The sequence below is a fragment of the Mugil cephalus genome, chromosome 15 (assembly GCF_022458985.1).
Source record: "Mugil cephalus isolate CIBA_MC_2020 chromosome 15, CIBA_Mcephalus_1.1, whole genome shotgun sequence".
Classification (NCBI taxonomy): Eukaryota; Metazoa; Chordata; class Actinopteri; order Mugiliformes; family Mugilidae; genus Mugil; species Mugil cephalus.
Genome location: NC_061784.1, coordinates 12,017,308 through 12,045,283, shown reverse-complemented (window position 1 = coordinate 12,045,283; position 27,976 = coordinate 12,017,308). Strand labels below are relative to the sequence as shown.

At 42.8% G+C, this 27,976-nt stretch overlaps 2 protein-coding genes across 3 annotated transcripts; both read left to right on the top strand.

Annotated features, from left to right (window-relative positions):
- Nucleotides 1–13,294: 13,294 nt before the first annotated feature.
- On the top strand, nucleotides 13,295–19,224 carry si:dkey-175g6.2 (protein Ycf2). Of its 2 annotated transcripts, none has more exons than XM_047606141.1 (2): nucleotides 13,295–13,531; nucleotides 15,590–19,224. In XM_047606141.1, exon 2 carries the CDS (start codon nucleotides 15,619–15,621, stop codon nucleotides 17,662–17,664), a length of 2,046 nt encoding a protein of 681 aa, XP_047462097.1. In that variant the 5' UTR covers nucleotides 13,295–13,531; nucleotides 15,590–15,618; the 3' UTR covers nucleotides 17,665–19,224. The 2 variants fall into 2 exon arrangements, with proteins under 2 accessions (XP_047462097.1, XP_047462099.1); XM_047606143.1 differs by lacking the exon at nucleotides 13,295–13,531 and adding an exon at nucleotides 14,256–14,816.
- A 5,817-nt stretch (nucleotides 19,225–25,041) lies between these two features.
- On the top strand, nucleotides 25,042–27,437 carry LOC125020705. The gene is made up of 6 exons (XM_047606151.1): nucleotides 25,042–25,178; nucleotides 25,338–25,464; nucleotides 25,579–25,741; nucleotides 25,843–25,916; nucleotides 26,625–26,855; nucleotides 26,973–27,437. Exons 1-6 carry the CDS (start codon nucleotides 25,138–25,140, stop codon nucleotides 27,015–27,017), a joined length of 681 nt encoding a protein of 226 aa, XP_047462107.1. The 5' UTR covers nucleotides 25,042–25,137; the 3' UTR covers nucleotides 27,018–27,437.
- The last annotated feature ends 539 nt before the right edge of the window (nucleotides 27,438–27,976 follow it).

The following is a 27,976-nucleotide window of genomic DNA, read 5'->3' as shown; positions in this document are numbered from 1 at the left end:
TTATGCATTTCTAACAACCTTATCAGACCGGGATGACGTTAACAAACGTTTCAAAACTCTAAAGCTCTATTCCAGATAATCTATGATGGAGAAATATAATCTCCCAGGCAACTTAATTTAATATTTTCATGCACACTTTTTACAAACAGCTTTGAAGAGTTTCCTTCAGTCACATTCACTACATTTGGACTCTTATGTAAAGGATGAAATCACCACCGTAACAGCAACTCATTTGCCCACCAGTTTTTTTTGGTTTGTTTTTTGTTTTTCTTTTCAGAATAAATAGACATGGGAACTTTATTAAACTGATGTCCTTACTGGACACACTAGGCCAACGAGTCGCCAACTTTTCTTTTCATTGTTTGTTCTCTGAAGCTACATTCCATATCTGGCAACAGCACAAAATACTTTTGAAGCCACGCTGGGATCAACACGGTATGCAGTATTTTACTTTTTCTGCATGAACTACTGAGTGATTAGCTTCCTAAACTGTTGGTCTCTGTGGCTTCTAATTGCCTAGCTACTCTGTTGTCACAGTTTTCCACTATGTCACCATTTGTGTACACAAGTCCTGCTAGCCAACTGTCTCGAGGACACAGTTTAGCAAGCTAACCACCAGGTCAATTAATGTAGGAAGTGCAAAGGCTAAATGAAGAGATGGGAATATTAACATTTTCTTCAGTCGTATTAGAAAGAATTACAAAGAAAGCCTCTAAATGAGTTAAATTACACAATATTAACTTACTACTTACCTGCACCGTTTCCGTTAATGTCAACAAACACGGCTCAAGTAGGTCGGAAGGCTGCAAGGCAACCGTTAGCATCTAAATTTTAACCTATAGTAGGGCTGGGCGTATCGATCTAAATATCGATAGTGTCGATACAAAGGCTAGTATCGGTTCATCGATCGATCCATATCAGCTTGATGGGATCGATACTATTTTCTCCAAATCTGCGTCATTGGTCTGCGCCTGGCAGGAACTTCTCCATTCGGGATTTGGTCGGAGTGTTACATTCAAATCCTAGCATCACACCAGCATCGCGCAGCTAGCACTGATGCCGTTACTAAAATGCATCAGTTACCCGGTCGGTACTTGAAGAGATCCTGTTGTTTACTTACTTTGCTCAACTGACTTTGTTACTGACTTTATTTTCCATTGTTGTTGTGTTGTTTACATTGTTCCTTTTCCTTATTTTGCACTGACTTCTTTTTTTAGTTAAATTATTTTTTATACTGTCAAATTGTTTTATATTGCTATTACTTCAAATGTTTATTTGTCTAAATTATTTGTCATATGTTTTGTCATAATCAGAATCAACTAAAGGCAAAATTACGAAGTTATTGAATGATCATGACATTTGAAATAAAAGGTAACGGTATCGGCGATACTATCTCTGACTTTACATGGTATCGAACCGATACCGAAATCGCGAGTATCGCCCCAACTAATTTATAGTTTCCGGACTCACCTGACGTACGCTTCCCCAGGATTACGACGACGAAGGACAGTTACAAAACAAAACTGTTGTCATCTACTGTCAGTGGGGCATCACATTTTTTAAGTCAGCTAGACTTGTACTAATGTCTAATGTAGCACTTATCACCAGCCACGAAGCATCGGGGTGTTCAAAATGTAACAAAAGTTGTTGTTTCATTGCTAATAATGTAGTGTAATAGTTACTGCACACATCAATTTTTGGACTATTTTAAGGATGCAGTTTATCACAATAATTTATGTTGAGTGTAAATTTCTGCAAGGCTCAATGAAAGAAAGACACTGACCCATCTTTGTTTACAGTAGGAATAAAAGTTGTGTGTATACTGTCCTGCCGTGTTGGTTGATTGGGGACTCACCCATAGGCCAGAGTCTGAAGAACGCCACACTCCCCCCAAAAAATCAGGGTTACAATAGCACAAGAGTTCAGTAAACTGGCAACTGGGTAACTTAATACTGGAAAGGCACAGATATACTCTAGATTTGAACACCCATATTATAAAATCTAAAAATATGAAACATCCATTAACTAGAATACAATATCATTAGTCTAATAGTATAATTGCCTAAGTCATTATTTTTTAATAAAAATAGTGCTTGACGTGTACTGCAGTTTCTAAAAATGTGCTTGCTAAAAATTGTTGCTGTTTTTTTTGTTGTTGACTTGTTGGTAATTATGCTATTAGGCTAACGACATATTACCTACCATCCACCTCCATTGTCTCCGGAAACGTCAAACACGTCAGAAGTTGTTGTCTCGGAGCTTACAGAAAGTTTCCCCCTGTGGGGTCGTGAACACCACATGAGGCGCCGCACATATAGACTTTTCACATCACTGCAACCCCATTTAAAGGCAGCTGTAACCACGAGCGCGTAATTTCCATTTGAAGGCAGCATAATAATGGCAGCTGCATCCCATTTAAGGGGGGTGTGGGGGGGCTACTTTGTGTGCCTGCTGGTTCACTGTCATGGTTTAGTGGGAAACCTAATGGAACGGATTCATTATTAATACACCTGCATCACCTGGTCCCTACTACAAGTCAAAATGTCCACGGTGAAAGAGGTCTATCACCAGGCTGTAGTTCGGAGCTGGTGAGTGTGTGACACCGCACGGATTCATTGTGTTACTTCTGAACCGATATGTGTAACTGGAGCTGCAAACTGTAAACGAACTGCAGGCTTTCCAAGTTAAATTTGTATCTTAAATACAAAATATAGTAATATAGTATAGTTTGGAGATCTTAGAAGACACTTTGCGTGGAAAATCATCAGCAGGATAAGCATGCAGGTTAAGAAGTCACTATGTAATATTTTATTATTCTTGTTTAAATATGTTAGAAAGTGATTGACTCTAAATATTTTTCAGTGGCCAGACTTTCTCATCCTGCTAGTTTTGAAATTTTGGTTTGCTGCCTCGCAGCTAGAGCAGTTCCACAGTCCAATTTCTCACACGGCTGCTGTCAACGGATCTGTTATCATTATTATTATTATCATTATTATCATTATGATCGTGATGTATGAGTTGCTAACTCCAGTGCTTCATAATTCTCTTTATACTGGATCAATGATTGAAAGTCTTGTTTAAGGTCCTGGCCAAACACAATGAAGCTTGATATCTTATTTTAAATCTTGAGCCAAAATTAATCAGGGAGAGATAATGATTAACAAGTGAGAGACTGATTACATTCCTGCCTAGTCGTAACCCGGCATTAATCATGATAATTTCACTCACCCTGACACCTCAAGTGAGCGCGCCCGTATTGTCTTTGATGCCATCAAGGTGTCATCAAAATTGTATTAACCGGACCCCGGCTTCCTGCCTGATATCAAAATCTTGGCTCTTTGTTTGGCACATACGGGCTGCCGGTATCTGTTTGAACCAGCGGCGAGCGCGTGTTCCCGTTTTATGGATTGCCATTAAACACACGCACATCTGTCAATGTAAACATCTGCTGACTAAACAACTAAAGAGGCTGTGTTTCACTTTACGGTCGCCCAAGTGCTCACAGCCAATGATACATGACTTGTGTTTTAATTATACCAGTTAAAGGTTTGCAAGAGGAGCTTGAATCTGAGTCTGAAATGTTTCACTCTATGTTGGAACTGTGTATGATGCATAACTACATGACTGTAGCTCCAAAGCTCCTATAGCTGTCTATCTATTAACCTCAAACAGCAGCTTGTTGGTTTGCTGCTCACACACACACACACACACACCTCACAGTTATGTTTCCCTATTCTTCCTTTGGAGGATCAGAGGTTTTTGTCGCTGTAGGTGTCAGCGATGAGTCACACTGGCAAATTACTGCATTTCAAACGGCTTTCAAATTACTTCCCTTCCAGTCGGGTGGTGCGCTGATAACCGATAACAGTTTTCTCTTCAACAAGGAGTTTTGGAGGACTCATCTTTCCTTGTGTTTGTTTGCCTCAAGGTATAGCTGCGTTGCTGCCTGTGCCTGTTTGCTTGCATTAGACAGAACGGAATGTGCAGACAGGCCGGCTTAGATATCGTAGAAAAATGACACATTTCTGCCAAAGAGTAAGTATTTTTTTGTTACTGCACACATTTTATGTACTGAAAAAAAAGAAAGAAAAAAAAACGTCAGTGAACCTTTGACTTAATTGAAGGAAGTTATTATTTTTGTGTATCTGTCAAAATCGTTTTGTACGTGCTTTATTCAGAATCACTTGAGATGAATGTTGATGATCACTCAGAGTGGCAAAATGATTATTGATTTTTTACCTATTTCTTATTGTTATGACATCCTTGAAATAGACCTTGAAACGATGGAGAGCAGGTCAAACACTGAACTTTGCTCTTGACATCTTTCTCAGGATTGGATGGATCCACCATTTACGTTTTTTTTTTTTTTCTACATCAGATGAAAGGAGTGTGTGCAAAATCATCCTCTTGTGCTGCCTTGACGAGCAAACGCCTAAACGCCTTTGTTCCTAAAAGAGGCTCATTAAGCCTGACAAATGACTACTCAAGATGTACAAGACATCCCAGTCACCTACCTAAAAAGGTACAGTGTGAAACAGTTTACCTAGTGTCATTTTAACGGATGGGTCCAACGCGGAGAAAGAATATCCCCATGTGGGATCAATAAGGGAATTATTTAATTATGTATCGTAATTGTCAAGTCTTGAGAGCTCATGGACCGTTAAAAAAACATTTTCATCTAATTGATAACACATTAAGTCAATGAAAACTCTTGAGTTAAGAAACATAGGCACCAATTTCATAATGAATACTAGTCTTTCATAAGTAATTCACTTCACTCGCGACCAGAGATGAAGCTTTTGGTTTTGTGTTTTGCCAATAAAATATTTAATTATTATACCCGTATCAAAAATGTGGCAGGTGTTTTCTTCTTTTTTGTTTTTTATTCTCTTGAATGCACATTTGTGACAGATCCGCACATCACTTCAACTAAAAAGTCAAAACTAAACCTGCCAATGCAAATGCATAATCGCAGTTGAGTCCAACACAAAATGAATGAACTGCACAATACATCAATTTGTAAGGAATTCATGGGTCTGCAAGTCTACCACATTAATAGCGAAGGCCTGCACAACCGTGGTTTCCCTGCCATCACAACTGCAGTCTGTGTCTTTGCTATCTGTGCTCTCTGGTGCCGCCATTATAAATGATGTGGATGCAAGCTATTATTCTAATAAAGTCTCATGCTAGGTGCTACTGTATTTTATTAGAGGCATTTGGCTGCAGGCTGGGTGTCTTATCATGAGGCCTTGCGCCGGCGTGTGTGTGTGTGTGTGTGTACGTGTGTGTTTTTGTCAGGGTTGGGTTCAATTCACTTTCAATAGTGTGTTTGCTGATGCATGTGCCAGATGTCGACAGGGGGAGAGGGTAAGAGATTGATGGTGAGCGCTGATGTCGCGGGCTCTGATATGAGTCGCCTCATCAACCTCAAATTCATTGCCTGCTCCTGGCCTTCAGCACCATCCGTCAGCTTCTCAAAGGTTGCAGTGCACGTTTTACAGCTAATATTCGAGGGGGCAAATAATTCCTGGGCGGCAGACAACGGAGGAGCGCGGCAACAATCACCACAACGCGTTGCACATTATTCACGAAAAGAATCCACTTCCACGGGGGTTCACAGACTCTCAGCATAACTCTTTTCGTGGGGCTAATATGTGTTTGGCATTCAGCGGCTGCTCGGAGCGTCATTTATATTGGCTTATAGATTCAAATATTACTTTTAACAGCATATTCATCAAGCCGGATGCGTTAAACCGTCATGAGTTACTTATGAATGGGCGGTGTTCATTCACAGGGCTGTGCAGTGTGAACAGGAAGACATTATTCTTTGCAGCGCTGGTTAATGATTTACAGGAGCTTAGAGGATGGAGTCAAGGGAGTATTTGAGTCCGCATCACATTTTCTTTCCTGCAAGTCACATATTACTCATATTCATTGGGTTTCCGTTCTAGTTTCATGTCACAGTTGAGATAATCTGAATTTATATTTGGTCCAGTTTAATTGTCAAACTGTGTAGTTTCCTGCACGCATGCAACACTTCACGAGCAGCAACTTTGCAAATCAACCAAACAACGTTTAATGCTGGCGGTCGTGTGCTGTTTGATAATGTAGAGCAAATGGCAAATAATACTCACACAGAGAAAACCTACATATTAGGGACATGACATATGGTTGGTGTGAAAAGTGAAGTTTTCCTGCCACCTTGACTAATTCCCTTACTGGAGACAACTGTTTTAATATCCATGCCACTTCCTTTCACATGGCGACATTTCACCTGCAATATGTCAATGCACGTCAAGAACCATGGACCTGTCATTAAAATCATGTTGCCATACGTTGCCAGTGAGAAACAATTACGGAGACTTTTAAGAGCTACTAACGAAACACAGATCTTTTTTAAAGCGTTTCGCTCTCCTCACCCTGTTCTACCAAGCTACGTTCAAGATGTATGCACAGCTGCTTAACACATAAAAAGCAACATTAAGAATGCAGCATAACCCTACGGAGCAGATGTTGGCATGTGATGCTGCGTAGCACAATCTGATGTGAACAAATATTGACTCACAGAGAACAATGGAAGGACTGATAAATCCCACTTATGTTCATACCTGAACACTTGCAAGATGTTTTTAACTGTAAAGGATAACCTTTATAATTTGGGAGATTACAAAATAATAAGTTAACAAAACAACTAAATTCTGGTCTCCTTTGACAAAAACTGACACAACATGTCACTATAATCTACTGTTTAAAATGTATATATACTTTATTGTGCAAACGTTTCAGGCAGGTGTGTAAAAATGCTGTAAACTCAAAAATGCTTATTGCAATTAAAGAAATGCAGTGCTTGAACATCCTTTGCAGGTTTTGAAGGAACTCGGCTGGTTTTATTCCAAACACCTTAGAGAACTAACCACAGATCTTCTGTGGATGCAGGCTTCCTCATATCATTCTGTCTCTTCATGTAATCCAGACACACTGAATGATGTTGAGATCAGGGCTCTGTGGGGGCATGAAGATGGTTCGTAAAGACCTTGGCTGCATGTTTGGGGTCTTTGTCCTGCTTCAGAATAAATCATAAATCATATGCCTCCCTTATATGATGAATAAGTATGTGCCTGTATTTCTCAGCACTAAAGACCATTAATCCTGAACAAATCCCCAACTCCATTTGCAGAAATGCAGCCCCAAACTTGCAAGGAACCTCCACCATGCTTCACTGTTGTCTGCATTATTGTACTACTCTCCAGCCCTTCAGTGAGCAAACAAACTGCCTTCTGCTACAGGCAGATATTTCAAATTTGTACTCATCAGCCCAGAGCACCTGGTACCATTTTTCTGCACCCCTGATTCTATGTTTTCATTGCTGAGTCTCTTGGCCCTGCTTCTATGTCAGATGTGTTGATTTTTGGCTGCAACTCTTACATGAAGACCCCTTCTGGCCAGACTTCTCCAGGCAGTAGATGGGTGTACCTGGGTCCCACTGGCTTCTGCCAGTTCTGAGCGGACGGCTCTGCTGGACATCTTCCAGTTTCAAAATTATTGGCTTTGTGCAGGTATACGTATAAGGATTGATGCTGGTTTGAAGGCAAAGGGTAGTAACACCTAATATTTATGTGACTTAGATTTCTCTTTTTTCGCTCACTTTGCATTTTGTAAATTGATAAAAATAAACAATCATTATTTATATTTTTGAAAGAATTCTTAGCTTACGGCATTTTTTCCACGCCTGCTAAAATTTTGCACAGCACTGTGTACTATATACACATATATATTCACATACAACTGTAGATTACAGTGTGGGCGCCAAGGTCCTGCACACATCATCAAGTCCAAGCTATGCATTGTGTTGTAGGAACCTTATGGTGCAATTACTTGTCCTTCCCTCCCCTGACAAAGTGGCGTGGGCGGAAAAGCTTCTGTTAATCATGAGCTCTATTTTATCACTTCCAGGTAGAGACCCATTGCCGCGCGAGGGAGCTGCATTAGCACACTAGCCGAAGGATCCTCTTGCCTGCATTACCATAATTGTGGCCAAAATGTCAGCAAAAACCAGGGAATTCATCATTCCCTATCTCCCCCTTGTTTGAAGCATGTCGATTTTTCAGCTCCGCCTCACGACCCTGCAGCCCTCCCCAGTCCAATACCAGCTGTGAAGGAGAAAAAGTTAATTAAATGGAACAAAAGGCCATCCACATACAGTCATCGCCTCTTGTCTTGGCGGTTTGTACGGGGAGCTGTCAGGATCGGCACGCCCCAGCAAAAGGTTCATTTGTCTGTAATGTACATTACAGTAAGAGAGGGGAAGTGTGTTTGTCTCTGTGCATGTGTGCAAGGGGAAGAGAGCATGTATCAGAGGGAGAAATGGAACTATTACTGTGAGGTGTGCGAGTGCGTGTTTGCCAGTGTGTGTATTCCATTAAATGCAGGCACGGTGTACCAGTGTTAAACTATGTGAGTGGCCAAGCAGGCGGTAGAGTGTGAGTCAGTGCGGGGGTGCGGACATGGAGTGAGGGTAAGGGGCCAACTAATGCTGAGTGGCAGTTGATAATGCCAGACCGTTATATCAGCATCTGCCCTCCGGCTCCATGCTTACCTCTCCAAGCCTGCTATTGCCATCAAGCATTTCAACAAAGACACACACACAGACGCTCACAATAACGCGGCCGCAAACGCTCCGTACTTTGCAGCAAACAGTCCCTTGTGCAAAATCTAATCAAACAGAGGTTATGTGGTGCCTCGAGCCATCGTAACAAATTACATCTTTATTTGATGTGTGTACGTGTCGTCCGCTAACACAAAGCGCATATTTGCACGCAGAGAGCATGTCAGAAACCTCACCTCAAAACAGAAACAGAGCACCGCTACAGTCTCCAGGCAGAGAGGGGGAGCGTGTGTTTCCATCAATCTTCTGACAAACACAGACTTTCAACTGCGTCACTGCGCTGTACGTTTATCTTTGTGCCTTTGATAAACTTAAGTATCAATATTTCTGCTCATTTGCAGATGATGTTTCTTTGATTAGATTAAAGAGACTTTCATTAAGGCCTCATGTGACATGAGACATCTGCAGCTAATATCCAATTAACCTCAGAACGTCACTGATAAAACAGAATCCCTGCCTGTGATTCAGTTAACATACGCTACAGTGCGAGAATTAACGAAATGCACGCGGCATGCAAAGAAAAAAAAAACAACAGCGCACGCACACACATCCACAGACATCTGGAAATATAAGCCGGCAGCGAGAAACTAACTCGTATACGCACTGACAGCTGAATTTAGTGGCACACAAGGCCAGAGCGGAGGCTTGGCAATGACAAATGGAGTGTATGGAAATGAACTTGGCTTTAACATTGTGAATCAACTTGTTTCTGCATTACCCAGCACACGAATGCCAGTAATGGCAGCGCAGTGTCTTCCTTTAACTTCGGCACAACAGGAATTCCGAAATGTCAGAAATAGCTGTTTATTTATTTGCCCTTGAGCTGTAATGTACAAAAGTGCCCCATTACAGCAGACCTTGGGAAGGACTGGTTGACGACGGAAGTGGAAGTGTTTCCTCCCCACTGTTGCAAAGTGCTCTCTCGAGAGGGGGTGGGGTGGCCAGGGGTTCTTGTTATAATATTATAAGTCTTCATCTTAAAGTGCCCTGAGATTACTTGTGTTATGAAATAGTCCAATTTAAAAAAAAAAAAAAAAAAAACGCTGAATGGAAGTTGGTTTTATGTTGAACTGAAGAAAACAAACAAACAAAATAAAACAAACAACAACAACAAAAACAAAACAGGGGAATTCTCAGGGGTGGGTTATCGAAGCAGCCGTCTACAAACTGGAGTTGTTTACTTCGGCACCTTTGAGTCTTATCCTAATGTTTCAGGCAGGACTAGTGAGATTTAAAACCATTGAACGGACTAATGTTATTTCCACACTACTACTTTTAACCAAAGTGCTGAATCTTTTCTTTATGCCTTGGTTTTGACAAAGAATTTCGGCCAGCGAGTGTAAAAACGGCAGCTAAGAAAAGCTTTTTGCTAGAAGTACAGTCGGCTATTGTACGGACACAGTCTTTTATAATGTTTGCTTAAAGGGATACGCCACTCCTATGTGAAATTTAATCACTTACCGTATTCCCCAGATTTGGATAAGTGACAAGTGTTTTTTAAATCGGTCCAGGCATTGTCCTAATCTAGCAGCACAGCTGTTAGCTTTAGCTTAGCATAGGCGCTGTAATGTAGTGTTGCCAATTAGCCAGTCAAAGACAAAAGTGACAAAAGTGATAAATAAACTCAAGAATTTTTTCCTAATTATGTCTTGTTACCTTAACATTCACATCGAGTACAAATGTCAGTGCAATTAACACAAAGGGTTGCCCAGGGCAGATATAGACTATATTCTGGCAAGGCAAAGACACCATGCAGCACGCGAAAACCAGTCACACCGATGTGTTGACGGAAGATGGGGGTTTTCAGGTGCTGCATTAATAGGAAAATAGTTTATTTATCACTTTTGTGAACCACTGGCTAATTGGCAACTCTCCATTACACCGCCTATGCTAAGCTAAAGCTAACAGCAGCCTTGCTGGATGAGGACAATGCCTGGACCAATTTAAAAAACGCCTTTTCTCACTTATCCGACTCTGAGGAATACGGTGAGTAACTAAATTGCGCATTTCACATCCTTTTGAATAATGAGCGCATGAATTATGACGATTCGTTGGTGTTGGTCACTTTTATGAATTCTGATAGTACTACTCGTTTGAATAGCCACCAACCAGTGCTAATGCTAATTCACTGTCACTGCTGCAGCCTGTGTTGTCGGAAACACAAAATGTTTACTGTTTAATTGGTAAAATCCTCCGTAAGTCGTGGAAAAAGCTGCTCCTCGGATGCCGTCTGCTTCTTGAGGCCATGTGATCAAACTAACGACCCATTAGCATAAATGCAAAAGCATCGTGAAAAGGTGCATGTTATAAGATAATACTATAATGTCTAACTATAATGTCTAACATGTATGATAAATGTATCATCAACCAAAAAAAAAAAACTTCAGTGACCTTTGCTATTATTGAAATTGTAGCTATAACAACACAATTTGTGAACTTAAGGAAAAACTTCAAGCTTGTCGGTACCACAAGGAGGGGTATTCAAATGGACGCGCTCTGTGCCCCAAAATTGAGTATTTATGCAAAACACCCACATACTTCATGGAGGCTGCATCGTGTCAGATTCTGTCTACTGTATACTGATCCTCAGATCTTAAACAAGCTGCCACGTTTTGCAATACTGCATTGTTACACATTGCAGTAAAAATAACATTTTACGGTGCCATCTTCACCTTTTCAGCTGCAACAGCTGCTGCTTTATGGCTCCCGGTTGGTGGTCCTTACCCTTCCACTACGAAGACAAGGTGGCAACAGATGAGTGTGAGAAGTGTCCAGTGTTTTACACTCATCTTTTTTGATGAGTCCCCCGCGTGCTGCTTTGCCTCACGTGTGGCAACTGGTTAAAGTATCAAGTGTAAGCATGGATGATAGTGTGTCCAATTCACATTAAGACAGCCATGATTTGATGGTGCAACAGCGCCAGTTCTCAGAGGAACACATTGTAAAGCCAGCTGGCAGTCACATGTACTTCTACGCTACCGGTCAAAAGTTTGGACACACCATCTCATTCAATTCAATGAGGAAGTGTGTCCGTACGTTTGACTGGTGGTGTACATGTTGCTGAATGCCTCACTGGTCAACACCTACGGAAATGTTGACAGAAATCAGAATCAGTCTCAGTGACGTTCACGATTTAATGACTCAACTTAAAATAGTCACCATATAAAGGTCTTAGGTGTTTTTTTTTCTTTTGTGATTCATTTTGGGGTAATCTCTCTTTCACAACTCAGAAAATCTGTCCTCACGTGTCTCACACATCCTTCCAGCATTTTCTCCTTTTCAAACGTTCCCTGACTACGTGTGTGCTCTAGACTTTCCCCTCCCCCGTTCACCAGCATGACAGTCTTGTAGATGAATATTGTTGACGTACTCCACACTTAGACGTGTCTGTTCGTTCTCCCCTGATTTGTCAGCTGGAACATGCTTGACGCTGTTGGTTCCAGTGTACTCCCTCTGCCGCACTTCAGCAACATATCAGAGACAAGTCATTCTGAAAAACTTTACCTGGCACCTGACATGGTAGTTTAGACACGTCACATGAAAGAAGACCCTTTCATCACACGTGTGGGTGACTTCACAGCTCACATAACAACATGAAATAGCCTCTTGTTTTTTTGTATAGACTCTGTAGTGTTCCACTTTTAGGGACACTTATGAATTGCACGGTTATGAAATTCACTTTCCTGTGTATGCAGCTGCATTGCAGCACTAGTTTCACAGTACGCCAACTGATGTATGAAGAGTTAATTAACTAATCACATAATCTCACAGTCACCTAATCGTTTCGAAACGGGGAGCAACAGGAATTCATGCCACATCCCGCTTTAAGTCACGCGCCTAATCATCATACATGGCTTCAGCATGTGTTCGCCCTTTTTTTTATAAAGTGTTCCTGATTTAAGCGCAAACGGTCTTTGACTTGTGCCACTGCGGAGTGAATACTGATGAGAGGCCACAGTAAGAGCACAATGTGCCTGTAACAGATGGAGAGCAGCCAGAAACGATGGGAGACAGTGGGTGGAAAATTGTGCAATCCTTGGAAATTGAGCAGAAATCGAGCAGCAAAGCACGGCTGCTCCCGTGGCCCGTGAGCCGTGCAGCCACGGAGGATCGGGGCCACCGCAGACAAAAAGCCCAACAGCCTGGCTGCAGGACAGATTGGCCTCTCACACCACTTTCCCGTCTGGAGCTGCGGGTGTAAGTCAAGGATTCTTTGGTGGACGTCACCAAACCACCCTAATTGATAGCCTGCAAACGAGGTCACTCTGTATTTTTTTTTTTTTTTACCCCTCTCCTGAATCTGAAACAAGCAAAAGGAGCAGAGGAAGAAACAAGGGAGGAAGACGCAGCACACTAACCTTTAATATCTGAGGAGGAAAATGGCTGCGCACCAGCTCTATCGCTACAATTTTCTCTTTTCATTGAGGAAAGTACTATTTCATTCATGCCATTTCCGTTCATTCATCAGCTGGGGCCAGCCTAGACTCACAGTGCCATCTCCACACCAACATTCTTATCAATGGAAGTGACGTCAGCACAGCCTGCAGCTGGGGGGTGGCGGTGGGGGGGGTCACGTGGTCCAATGAGGGTATATACAACAAAGTTGCGCTGACCGTGGTGCTGAAAACATTCACTCAATTGTACATTAGCGCCAGTGCTGCTGCCATACAAACATACAAACCTCGCAACTGAATAAAGAACCGCAAGTTTTGTTTTTTTTTTCCTCTCCCTTGATGTTGGTCACAGGCTGAAGAGAGAGGGGGAAAATAGAAATTTTCTCAGGTGATCCATTATTCATGAAATAATCTTGGCTTTACCAGTGCGTTGTGAGTTTTACCACTTCCCCACCCCCCAGTGGGACTCCAGGTAAGTGGAACGAAATCTAATTTTCCATCATTCACGAATCAGATTTATCAGACAGGACGTTTTCTGACTGTTTATTTATTTAATTATTATTAGATCGTGACTTTTTTTTCCGGATGTGAAAAACAAAGAATTGCGTGTGTTTTATGGTTGCAGGGTGAGAAAGGCTATCGCAACTTTATCTGTAGAATTAATCTTTTTGCTGCAACCGTGCAGCCGACTGTTGGGTCTCTAACTGTGAAGTAGACACGACCTGTGACTGTCTCCATGTGAATTTTGTTTTTATCATCGTAATTGTTATTAATCGAGTAAAAAAATATATTATTTTGTTTGTAGTGTATCTTTAACTTAAATAATGATGCTAAATTGAGAACATTTAACATATTTGTGAGAATTTTCCCCCTGGATACATTAATGTGTATAACAATGGCAGTTAAACAGTGGAGACAATTAAACCTGTTAAATCTTTATTTTTGAAGGGACGATTAGTGATTTAAAGATAATAATCTTATAATAAATATTTCTTCACAGCTGCCTCTCAGAAGAAGCCCCGGTAAAAAATAAAAAATAAAAAATAAAAAAAATTGAAAAAAATCCTTCGAATTTTTTTACGCGAAAAATTATCGCGTTAATTTGTGGGATTTAAAAAAAAATCAAATTGTAAAACAAAAAAAAAGAAAGAAAGAAAGAAAGAAAGAAAGAAAGAAAGAAAGAAAGAAAGAAAGAAAGAAAGAAAAAAAGCCTGTTTTCAGTTATTATTTCTTATTTCAGGTATGATTGAGAGGCCAGTTGCCTAAATAACTAGATTTGTTTTCGTTTCCCATTTTACTGATTCGGTTCATAAAATTAGAAATAATTGAAATTTGGGCTGCGCTGCCAAAATTTGCTCTTGTCTGCATTCCACCACTGCCACCGAGCAGAAAACATGCTCACACCACACAAGGACACAACGCCGCGTTTTCCTACTGACTGCTCCCATGTGCAGAAAAAAATAACGTCTATCCCCCAAAAACGTAAAATCCAGTCCGTTCACAATTTGGATGGACCGCTCAGGAACCGTAGGGTTAAATAACTCAACCGTGGCCAGCAGCTTTACGCATGACTTCCCCGTGCGTGCCGTCTTTGTATCCGTGTCCTGGGGACATCGCTTTGACGCATGGAATACCAAATTCGCCGCTAAAGCAGACACAGAGTTGGGATCGTTGTTTATTTTTATTTTATTTTTAAAGAAATATTTTCTTAAAATGGAAGGTGCGCGCGCTCCGGTTGGGTTGCCTTGGTGGAAGAGGTGAGCCATTTTTAATAAGCCAGGAATTAGTTCACGTGCGTTTCTTTTATCTTTTATCGAATAAATGTCACGACTTAACGTAATGCACTAGAACACGGGTTATTCTCAATTGTTTGATCCGCGCGGTGTGAACACGGTGTCAAAAAAAAAGAGAGAAAAAAAGAAAAAAGGTCAATGTTTGTGGTCGAAGCGCAATTTCTTTATGCAAATGACTGCCCGCCTCTTAAAAGCCGTGATCAGTTTACGCACTAAATCGAACGAACGCGTCTGTTTTTTTTTACGGTCATATTATAGATTCGCCTCCACGTTTCATGTGATACAACGATCAAAAAATGAGAGGTATTGCGAAATATTTGAATGTAGAGTGGAATTTCGATCAGAAATATTCAGAGTAAAGAGAGAGAAAGAAGAGCGTGCAGCTTTATTCTGTTGCATTTGGCACGTCCCATTAGGTCTGTTTGTACAATTAAATAGACCCAGTGCTAACTGTGCCATCATAATGATGGACATATATATATATTGAAACTAGAAACATGTAATCTGAATCATATTTGAGTTTTGCCCTTGTGCTCAAATACTTGATAAATATTTCTCACCACTAATCCTACATTTTATCTGACATTTTCACATGATGTGTTCTGTCTAAATAATTCCCATATGCTCATGTTGACTTGAAACTCCACATAAATCAAATTCCAGAGCTAAAACAAACGATACGTGAATCACTTCTCATGTGTCTTCTGTCCTTCTCCCTCCGCCCTCTTTTTCTTCAGGTGCTTAACCTCCCTCCTGCCGGTTCTGCATGGTCATGACCTGTCATCACGCCCTTTCCACAGTCCACCTCATCCTATTGGTCCTGCTCATTGTCACTCCGCAACTAGCTGGCACCGCCCCAGTGCGGGGTGAGGGAGGGGAGGGAGGGGTGGAGGGGCGCACCCGGACAGACCACAAAGAAGACAGCCTTGGCCCCTTTCTCTCGCCCCCGCCCCAGAGATCCTCAAGCCCTGAAAACACGTCGCTAGACCGGGGTCGGGGCCCGGGTCAAGATAAGCAATTAGATAAAGTGACGGACCCTGTGCAGGTGCTCGCCGTTCTTTTGGAGGCCCTGGACCACCCGGGGGACAATGAAATCCAGGCGAGCAGGAGCAGAGACTGGGGAGGGGATCAGAGTCAGGAGCTGCCCTCCACTGAAGGCGTGGAGGGTGGCAAGATAAGGAAAACAGAGCAGACAGGGGGAGAGAGGGGACTGGAGGAGGAGAAGGAGGGGCGAGAGGCTGATAAGGCTATTGAACAGCTAATTGTAGGCCATTTGACAGCTGCTCAGGGGGATGACTTGAAGGGAAGGGAGGAGGAGGAAGAGGAGGAGGAGGACAAAAATACAAGGTCAGAGGAGGATCAAGGGTGGTCCGTGAAGGACGTGGGACCTGGTCGTTTGAGCGAGGAGGAAGGAAAGGAGGACGAAGACGGGCAGGCGGAGGGGAACGATTTAGAAAGTTTCTTAGACAACGTCAGACCAGGTTCCGCCTCCCAGGTAGACGATGAGTCTCTGCAGCGCAAAATAAGAGGCTACTTCCAAAACATTGACTTGGGTCTCCAAGATAACGAGATCCTGCCGCCTCTGAAGGGCTACAAGGCGTACAACACCCAGCTGGCGCGCGCCGGAAAGAAGCAGCACTGGCAGGAGAACCAGTCGAGCAACAAACCCGTCAAGGGGGGCAACTTCATGGATGACTTCGAGGATGAAGGGGAGGAGCTGGAGGAGGAGGTTGAGGAGGAAGAGGAGAGCCTCTCCCACATGGAGGAGGAGGCGAGAGCCCGCGCAGAGAAACAGGAGGTGCTCCGGCAGCAGGAGGAGGCGGAGCGAGCCAGAGAGGAAGAGCAGAGGCTGGCCGACATCGCCTCAGACATGCTGCTGCAGTACATGGGGAGGAAGCAGCAGTCGTACATGAAGCCCCGGCAGAAAAGCAGCATGGGGGCCGCCGGCAACACGGCCGAGGACAAGCGCTCCGAGGAGATCCTCCCTGACGAAGACGACCTGGACCAGCAAATGATTGACAGGCTCATTGAAATCAGCAGCAAGCTGCACCTGCCTGCCGACGACGTGATTGAGATCATCAGCGATGTGGAGGAGAAGAAGAAGAAAAGGAAAGAGCTGCAGCAGCTGCCGATCAGCAACAACCCCGTCGTCCCGCGCTTCAGGCCTCTGGTGCCTCCACCTCTGGCCGCCCCTCCTATTTACCACTACACAGCCTCAAAAAACCCCAAGAAAGCCCCTTATAGGTACAACAAGTCCAACAAGAAGTGGCACAAGGACAAAGTCAAGTCGTACAAGCAGGACTATTGGTACAAGCCTCAGAAGCAGCTTGACTACTGGTACAAACCCCAGAAACAGTTTTTAGCCTTCCCCTCCTATCCATACTACCAAAAGCCATATCGCGCCTACTACCCTGTTTATTTCCCATACCCCAAACCACAGTATTATGGCAAGCCCTCCCCTTCCAGAGACCAGCCCTTCGGCCCCCAGGAACTTGACCTCCAGGCCCCAAGGCGCAGGCACCGGGCAGGGGGTAAGAACCGCGGACAGGGCTGGAGGCAGCAGCCACCACCGCGCCTGCCTCTCACCCCTTATATCTCTAACTATATCCTTCCTCACCCACGGACCTACCAACCCCTGCCCCCTCCCAAACCAATAACCACGCCCAGGAGAGGCAGGCGACCCCCGTACTACTATCCACAAGTCACGCCAGGAGATGACTATGAGGAAGACGGGCTGGTGCCTCAGCTGGACAGCGAGGAGGAGCTGGAAAACTTTATCGAGAGGATCTACATGAAGCGCAGAATGTATTGAGAGACGTTTTTTGGACACTGTCAGAATGGAGGGACTGACGGAGGCGGGATAGATATACAGTAGCTGGAGAAAAGCTAAAAACAAGAGGTGAAAAAAAAAAAAAGACTCAGTTGTGTTTTGAGCCGGGTGGAAATTTGAGGTTCGGGAAGTATAAAGTGAGATTTATGTTGATTTAAATCACTGTATTTCTTTTGTTGATTTTCTCAGTCAGGGAGAGGAGGAAGAGGTCCCAGTTGAAGCTCCCTGTAACCATGTTCAGCCTCTTGCTCAGTTTACATTTTGAAACAGAACATACCATGGTGTATGTCTGCCTCCATTCAGGTTCAATCTCTGATTGCTCTTATATTTCGGAGATTTATTGAGGACACGCACACACGCACACGCACACACACACACAAACGCACACATGTACATCAACACACCTTCACAAGCAGATGTGCCCATTGTAAGACAACCATGTTTACAGCACCACTTTGTATGTTTTGTTTTATATTCTGTATGTCATATTACAAAAACTAGTTCAATGACTTCTGAGCTAACATATATATATATATATATATAAAAAACTGCTGTTGTCAAATGTTGACAGTATATTTTTGTTGTATTTGATGTGTGTATTTGCCTTTCTTATTCCCGATTGGATCGACTTTAAACAGCTGCGATTTGCAAAAGGTGCCAAATACACACATTTCAGTTTTTTCAAACTCTAGATTCAGATTTTTGCCTTACAAGCACCGTGGTTCTATAAGGGAAATATCATATTGCATAAAACTACCATCGCAACTGGTCCCAATGTAGAAACCCTGTGGACTCCAAAAGCACAAACTTAAACACTAAACACTTCCAACGTGGTGGACTAAGGGTTTTCAATCATTTTGGGATGCAGAAGTTATCCTGTCAACATATTTATGGCAAATCCACCGTAATAAGTATCACCGCCACCATACGGCACTCCTCCATGTTTTTCTTAATGTTCATCTCCAGTTCAAACACAACTTTTTCCACACTCGGTTGTTTTCGTCATTTTTCTCGCATCCTATCAAGTATTTCCAGTTTTCCTTCCTGTCAAAAGAAAAAGAAAAAAAAATACTTGAAATCACACTTATCTGTTCTGCAGCCTTCGAAATACAGATTTCCACCAAGAGGCTTCTAATGTTTTGTTCATTTCCAGGAGACATTCACTGAAGAGTTTCAGGCTGGGGAGTCAGGGATTGTGCTTAAAACGTTAAATGCACGTCTTTCTACTTGCATCTTAAAAAATGAACAAAAAAAAGAACAAAAAAAAGAGAAAAAATAAAACAGTATGGAGAATTCAAAATGGTTGTTTTCTCTGAATAAACTGTGAACATAAAAAAAAGAAGAAATCTCAAAAGGAAGAGGGCCACTGTGTCCGCAGTGAAGCCATCTGTCTTGTAAAAGGAGAGTGTTGTTGTTGATGTCACCTTTAGCATTGTAAGATGTACAGTGTGAAATAAATATGCCCGTGCAATGTGTAAATAACAGCATGATGATTACTAGTTTTGCTATATGATAAAAAATAAAAGCAATTATTTTATTAAAGTTCAGTTTTTTAATGGCTTTTTGGCGAGTGCTATGTTGTATCTGTAAGGCAGCGGATGCGGCGAGAACATTCGGTTCTTCGGGAACGAGACAAACGCGCAGAAAGAGGAGGACAATCAGTGAAAGCGTAGAGGCAGCACGACTCATATATGACACAGTCACATCAATATGGAGACAAGAGGAGAGAGAAAAAAACCTATAGAGGGACTTTATTATATTCATAAACAATCAAGACGACGAGCAAAGAACACGGCAAGAATGGGAATGGAAAGGGGAGGAATAAGAGAAGAATGGAAAAATTCAGAAGGAGGGAGGGAAATGGTAACTGCAGTGATTGATGAGTCACATGATTGGTGGATGAGTCATCCATCTGTACACTTTACTGCGCAGGACCACACACACACACACACACACACACACACACACACACACACACACACACATATATATACACACACACACACACACATACACATACGTGCGTGCGCATTCTCTTTGAGCTGTATAGTAATTTAGCTGCTGGCATTCAAGATAAAGATTGAGTCATGTTCATTTCTTCCTCGAGCCTGCCAACCGGCCGGGGGAAAGGTGTTTGGTAGATAGGTTTTGCCATATCTTGTTTCCACACTTCCCCCTCACGCTCGCATCACACAGGCAACATGCGCCTTCTGCTAGGATTTCCTTGAAGTGCTTCTGGTCGCCGCTTGTTTGGCGCCAACTTGGTGCATGCTGTCGGAGGTACAAACACAGACGGTGATTAGCGGGCTGCCAGTATGGGCTAATCACATGTTATCTTTGCAGGATGATCCTCAGTTGATTGGACTGGTACCTTCCGTGGCTCCATATTGACTAAATGATTGATTCTTGGACGACATTGAGGATCCAGATTCATCTACTCTGGATATTCGTTGACCGCCTGAAATGATGGCTTTCAACATATTCACATGCCGTGGCCTTGGTAATTTCATTTTTAACCTCCTGAGACCCCGCGTCCTCATACAGGGACATTAAGGTTTTAGGTTTTTGGCAGCTTATTCTGCTTAACTTTTATCCTCTTAACTAGATACTAGTAGGTGTGAAAACATGACAGCGGGCTTTTCAATGGAGTCATTCTGCAGCTGATCACGTAACAGAAGTGCAAAAAAGTGCAAAAACTCATGAAATCCTACAGTTCAAACTTTGTTTTATGCTTATTAACTTTTCTAGTTTAAATTCTTTCAATAGTAATGGGCTATAACTTAGCTAATTAGACTTATTTGCATTCTATTTTTGCACAGCAATGTTCAGACATGAAAAATTAATTATGGTGACTTAATTATAATATTGAGTGAAATAATTCCCTTGCCCACACATGAGGACATAATTTTTTTCCCCAAAACTACTTCCTGTTCAAAGATGATGCCTAGTTTTTATGGTGCTTTTATAGTACTACTAATTCCAAATAAAGAGAAATAGAGAAATTAGAGATGCATAGCAAACAAAAGGCCGTAATTATTAAGGAGCAGAGAAAAGCTGCAACAAGTTTCTTTTGGATGACAAAAGCGGCATGACTTAAAGTATGCTGCGGTTGTGTTTTTGATGGGAAAAGGCAAAAGAATCAAGTAGTTAGCGTGTTCTGGGTTCTATCATCTTGTTTCTTGTGTCGAATGAAACAAACAATCAGCTTATTATTTCAGATGCTACCTGGGTACAGCGTCGACAAGGCAGCGCAGCTAGCAGGCCTAATCTAATTTAACACAACTTGTGAATTTGCTAAATTAAACCAACAAACAAGCTCACCTCAGTTTACATCTTCCAACCTGAACAGCTGCAACTTTCTCTACCATCATTTTCACATTTGAATGCTGGTTGTCCTTATGTCACGTAGCCAAGATGGAGACTGTACATGTCCATCATTTAAACTCAGCTCCTGGACCTTTATGAGTCCACCATCCAGATACTCACAATGCCCTGATGGGACACAATACTCTGTGAATGCTCTTACTCAAGCTTGGAAGTGCATGATTTGAGGCGTGGTGAATGTCTCTGTGTGCGGTGCATTCATTTCAATTAAAACTGTCATAGCGTGTCATGGGAATCAATGAACTTCTCTTTTAAACAGCAGCAGAACGGCACAGCGGTGGAAAGTTAAACAAGACGACAGCAAGTTAAATTTGGTTCATTTAGAAGTGATTCAGTGTTACTTTTGTTCAATTTTATTTACTTTTATTTACTATACTGTATGTGTGAGAGACTTTCTTCTCTTGCTCAGAAGATTTCATGTAGCGCATGAAAAGGAAGCTTTCACAAAGTCCTTTTTCACACCTTGTTGCCAAGCAGTGGACAAAAAGAGCATTGTTGCGTCGCTGCTATTTAAATTCCCACATTCATTTTTTTTCTGACATACCAGACAATTGAGATTTAAATTCTCCCCGCAAAATAGGACAATTATGTGTCAGGACTTAGATCACATTACATCCTTATAGTAATCATTTTTTATTTTTTGCCTGGTGGGTGCGCTATAATTAAAATGCAATTTTAATTTTTCAAAAGGCTCCGACTCTCACAGGCACGGAAATTGGTTTACATCCAGCTCCTGGCGCAGAAGAGCCTGACAGAACAACAATTCATCAGCCACGGCCCCGAGAAGCCCATTTAAACCAGCAGAAATGTGAGGAAAAATGTCAGTAGAATACACAGGACTTTGTTTCAACCTTTATCTTGAAATGTCAGCAGGATATCAGCTGGACAGAATTTGTTATATACGTATGTAACGTACAGGGTTTACACTGTACTAATGGAATTAAAATGAACAGTACTGGCAAAAGTTCTGGTTCTCCCACAGATGTGTTCACACATCCAATACATGTCATGAATACGACATGAAATGGAACAAACCACCATTACAAACTCTGACAAAATGAGCCATGTTAGGTTGCATGGCAACTAACAGCGTCTAGTTTGCTTTTTCTGGTCTGCAAGTGGTGTATTTTTACATCATACGTCTTGTTTGGTCGATGTTTCTGCTTTTCTCAACTCTTACTCTTGTTGAGCACATCGATGCTGTGTTGCCTCGCTGGAATAATTACATTATTATTACTTGCTGGCTGGTTAAAACGTCACTGCTCGTCTTTATTTTTGCCTTTTGTTTTGCCGTCGTTTTGCATTTGTTAATGTAAATTCTTCGCCCGTTCCGAGCACAGGATGAGTTTGCCTTTTGAAGCTCCGTTAGCCGCCTCACGCTGCTTTGAAAAGCGTCAAATAGGCGATTTCCACACCTCCTTTTGTGCCTGAGAAATGCCGCTAATTGGTGTTTAGCCTGCAACATGACCCATCTTTGTGAAAGTGTATCTGCGATTAAAGTGACTGCAGCGTTAAAGATCACCAACGCGTGGCAGGACGCCTCTTTTGACCCAAGGATCTCTGACTCATAGGCCTCTATATTTGACAAACCCTTAAAGGAAATCTGCACAGCGCCGCAGTACGAAGGTGGGATGGTGAATCAGTGAAATGTTACAAAAGGAACAATTGGGGATATCTCCCCGCCACCCTCTGCGCCTTATAGCGGTGTTAAATCCTAAATGGTAGCGTTTGTCCAAAGCTACAGCCAGTTGCCGGTCCCCCTATTCACAAATCCCTTTTACAGATCTCGGTTCATTTTCCCCGGCCGCCGCGGACCCACGAAGCAGTGGGACTCCTGCTTTCCTCAAACAAACCCTGACATCCAACTTATACACGGTAGATGGCATTTTTCCAGCCAGCGTCTTAGCTCTTAGATCTGCGCATTTGAGCTGCAGTCACTCCTTCTTTCCAGCGGATCGTAAGCCTGATGACGAGGAACCCTTCGTCTGCAGACTTCATTACGATGACGCCAGACAGCAGATGTTACTATGCATTTTGAGTAGTCCAACTTCCCTCCAAGGGCGGCCGGCATCCTTCAAGCTTCGGAGTGTGTCGCCTCACTTTTGTGCGGGCGTTCGTGTGGCGCTGTTCGCCGCGACCCTGAGTCTATTCAGGGCCTCGGTCGGCTTCACCGGGGGGGCACCAGGGGCACCTTTTATCTTCGTGAGATGAAAGCGCTGGCGTCTTGTCCTGATATTACAACAAATCAGGCAGCCCACATCATCGTCGGAGGGTGTCGTAGGCTGAACTGAACCAGTAAACTGAGAAAGTTTACTGGTTTGTGGCCTTCTACCTCTAATGCTGAATCATGTATTTACAGTGGCATCTTATGGGGCCACTGGGTTTACAGACTGTATAGGAAGTGCCCTAACATTGACCGGAACTGTGGCCTGATTTGTTGCATCTGACTTAACTGTTTAAGCTCGTGCAACCAGTTTATAGTGACCACAACACCGCTACACCTCCTGGTCTCGAAGAGCTTTTCAAATTAAATCTGACTCCTGTCATTGACTCATTCCTCTCTGTGCTTGTTGATTTGTCTGTTAAACTGCCATTGTTGAACATAATATGCTCCATCAACCATGCTTTCACCAGCCATTAGGACAACAGAGGCAGAGCTGCCAAGGCCTCTCCCATGAAACCGCATCCTTTGTTTATGATTCTCTGCAACCCTTGTCGTTTTGCTCACTCCTTTCATCTCGTCTGCGTCTTCCTTTGTTCAGCTCTCTACCCTCATTCCCATTTTCTCAATTTTTTTCCTTCAATTATCCACACACACACCCCCCCTTCTCCCTAATGCTACCTAACACCCAATTTTCCTCTCCTTTTCTTCTTTATCCTCTCTCCATTTCTTGTTTTGTATGCAAGCCCCAAGGGAGAGAAATGGGTGAAAAGCACTCTCTCTGCACCACTGTCACAAAAGACTGGTGAGTCATCTCCACTTATGTTCCTGTCTCCCTCCTCCCACAAAAAAAAAAAAAAACACAGCAAAACACACACACACGCGCGCACACACACATATACAGGAAAAACATTCAAATTACCTGCCATGCACTTACAGGAAGACACGTACAGATGCGCACACGTCAGCGTCACGAGAAACGCACGATTTCTGACACGCGAGCGTCCACACACACGCACACACACATTCCACAGCTCTACAAAACCGCCCCGAAATTGAAGCCCAAGTCACATAACCGTTGTCAATAAGTGGGGTTCAAAGCGGCGCCCACCTAGCGCTGAGGGACAACATTTTGAGTTTGTCGGTGGAGATGCCAACTTGGAGAAACAGAAAGCCAAAAATGAAATAACACACGTAGGGTAGACAGACAGAGATTCCCAGGGCTGGTATTGTGATTTTGGTCTCGCTTCTGCTCCTACGGTCTATTAGCCACAGAGAAAATGCTCTTCCTCCATCTGCTGGAGAAAAGAGTGACTTACAATGCAGTCATGGTTCTGCTGAGCACACTGTTACCTACCTATCTGTCTACAGTTTACAGGAAGATTTTTTACAGGAAGATAACATAGTGTCTAATAGTTACAAATGAACTTTTGTTGATTAAAAGTGGCATAAACAAATATAGCCTTTCACTTCACAATGTTCAGGAGCAGAAAATGCATGAAAAGCTAAGCTATGAAACAGCCACAGAATCATTCAGTGTAAAGTATGTTTCTTTTTTTCTTTTTTCTGTTTAATAGTGTAAATGAAATGGTGAAGAGACGGAAGGTGCACACGCAAAACTCTCAACGACTCTCCAGCGGGCCTTCTCAGGTCGACCCCACCGCACAGACACTGGAGCCCTCACCTGTTTGCTCTTTACAGAAACCTGCTTGTGAGCTATTCAGACGCATGAAATATTGAAAGCCCGGAGTTTCCGTTTCACGCACGGCGAGGGAGGGACGAGAGCAGGGAGGCAGACGGAGGTGGGGACCGGCGGGCAAACCGAAAGAAGGGGGGAAGCAGTCAAAGAACGGCAGGGTTAAGAGGAGACAACACCACAGGCACGCTGGGAGGGAGACGCCCGAGCAGCGATGGAGGGAGAGAGGGAGGAACAGGGAGAGCACGCGGGAAGGTAAGGCAAGGAGAGGGTGAACCCGTCTTGACGAATCAGATCAGGTGCTCGGGTGTAACAGTAGAGGCTCAAGCCGCAGGCGGATCGCCTGATAACCTTCTGGTCATGCGGTTAGGAGGGCATGTTTATTAACTCTGCGCTTTCTCTCTCAAACCTAAGTGGGATGACTTCTACCCAGGCTGAAACACAGCCTCAGAGCTGTGGCGAGGAAAACAACGAGTCCACAGACCTCGAAGAGCAAGATGGGAAGGAGGAGCAGGGTGACAGTGGTGACTGTGATGGAGAGGTCGGATTTGAGGAAACCAGTCCTAAACACTGATTTCTTCTTCTTTCAAATAAAATAGTAATGAGAGGAAATGAGCACTTGTTTCTTTTTTGTGGTGTCCCTTCGCGGACAAAGGTTGAGGAGGATCAGTGTGTCAGCGGTGCAGGGATGTCACCACGGGGGACGGAGACGGCCACAAACGCACAGGACGATGCTGACTGCCTCCCAGTGTCCCCCCTGCAGACAGAAGAGGAGGTGACCCCCCGTTCAGTGTCATCTCACCCCTCCAACGCGCAGAGTAGGTGCAAGACGCAGCTCACCGAAGAGACTGACGGCAGTCACAGTTATTGGTAACCACGCACACGTGAGGCTGTTTAACTTGAGCGTGTGTCTTTGCAGATCGCCCGTCTGAACCCTGCTGGTACTGCATGAGGTCTCTTGACTCAGAATGTCGTCCTGAAGCTACTAAACAGGTTGTTTGTGACTAAATACATTCTGTCACCAAGAAAGTGCGAGGCAGATTCACAAAAAAACAAAAAACAAAAGTAATTGCATGCAATCTTCATTTCACGAGCAAAAAAACAAACAAGTAGCCACTACAACTTCTATGTGCAATAAGAAACTATGATGCAACTAGTTCAGGGATATATACACTATATGAATATAAGCTCATGTGATACAAAAGACAAAAACAAAAGACCCTGGATCTTCTTTGGAAATGTACAAAAGTGATAAGAATACAGCTGAGATACTGGATGAAATTCAATTATTAAAATGTATTTTCTGTTTGTTCTGTCAGAGAACATGGTGTTAAAGGTACTTTTGCAAGTCAACTAAATGACCAACAATGTGTAATATGATAAACTATCTTCTACTGCTAATTGAAGCTGGTAAATAATTAAAAAAAAAAAAAAAAGGCAATAACTACGAAAAGTGAAATCTGACTCCCCTAGCTGGGAGTATAAACACTGAGGTTCAGTTACAGTAATGTGTCTGCGGGTTTCTAGGTTTGTGTTTGTTATGTGTCCAGTTTAGTTTTTTCTCTAAATTTGTAATATACCTCAGTGAAATCAGAAATTATTCACCAAGTGTCTGTGTAGCAGCTACAGCATTTACATCCATCTACCAGGTGCCCTCTTCTTTTTGTTGTATCTCAACTCTCTCCTGTTTCCGAGTTGCAGGAGGACTCTGATCCTCTGTCACCGCTGCCCTCTGCTGGGCAGAAAGTGAGCTACCAGACAGACCCTCGACCTCATTTTGGAGTGGCTTGGTCCTCTCGCTCCACATGTCGCCCTCTGTGGGGCAGCGAGGGCCCCTGCTGGGGACAAAGACACCAGGAGGTGCCTGACCAGACGGACACCTGTCCTCACTGTCATCTGGGCTTGCCCCCTGACACACTGCGGTGGCATGAGGTTGGCACGGTCCCCAGTAAACACAGAGACATAAATAGAGACGCACGCACTCCACGGAACATACCGTTGTTCCTGTTTACTAGAAAGCCTCTGACTGGTTTCCTTCTCTCTGCGCAGGCAAAGTGTCTGCTGTTTGAAGGGCTGAGGACCTCGAAGAAATAACAGAAGTCAGCGTCAGAGGAAGATTGTCGCTAATGTCGACGTTTTAAAGATGAATGTTTGTTGTCTGTATTGGGAAATTCTCAGGAAACTCTTAGCACCTTAAGAGTTGTGCAATATCTTGCATGTGCTACTGAATCGCTATAATAGAGCTTTGTCACGTTTATCCCTCATTTCACTTTATGTTTCATTTCTGTGTACCCTTTCTATTTGTTTCTTTTGAAAAAATGAATTGGCCTTTGTATCAATTCAATTTCCTTTATCAGTATTTGAGTAAATATAATCAGAAATGGTTCCAAATGGTCTGTATGGCAAATAAATAGGGGGACTTTTCCCAGTAAAACTACTATGGATTTGTTTTTGTTTTTCATATTTAGGTTGTTTAATTTTCTGAGTAGGCATTTAGACAAAAAAAGGTAATGAAATGTTGTAATATATGGATCTATTAGTGTTAAATCATTGACTAAAGATTTATTCAGGAGTTATTAAAATTAAATTGTGGTTTTACACTTTTACAGTGTATTTGATTTCTTTTTTTCTTCTTTTTTGCATGTCACACTCGTTAGGCTAGTTGGTGACCCCAAATTGACCCTAGGTGTGTGTGTGTGCGAATGATTGATAAACGGTAGTAGCAGATGAGATGAGATTCTTGAGGGAAAACAAAATCCAAACTTACATTGTGTGAAAAAGTGATTGCCCCCTAAACCTAATAACTAGTTGGACCATCCTTAACAGCAACAACTTGAAATGCATCTTTTACAGCTCTCTCAGATCTCTGGCCCACTCACCATTGGAGAATTGTTCAGCCACATTTGAGGGTTTTCCACCATGACCGGTCTTTTTAAGATCATGCCACAACATCTCAATAGGATTCAGGTCTGGACTTTTACTAGGCCACTCCAAAGTCTTCATTTAGTTTTTATTCAGCAATTCGGAGCTGATGTGTTTTTGATCACTGTCCT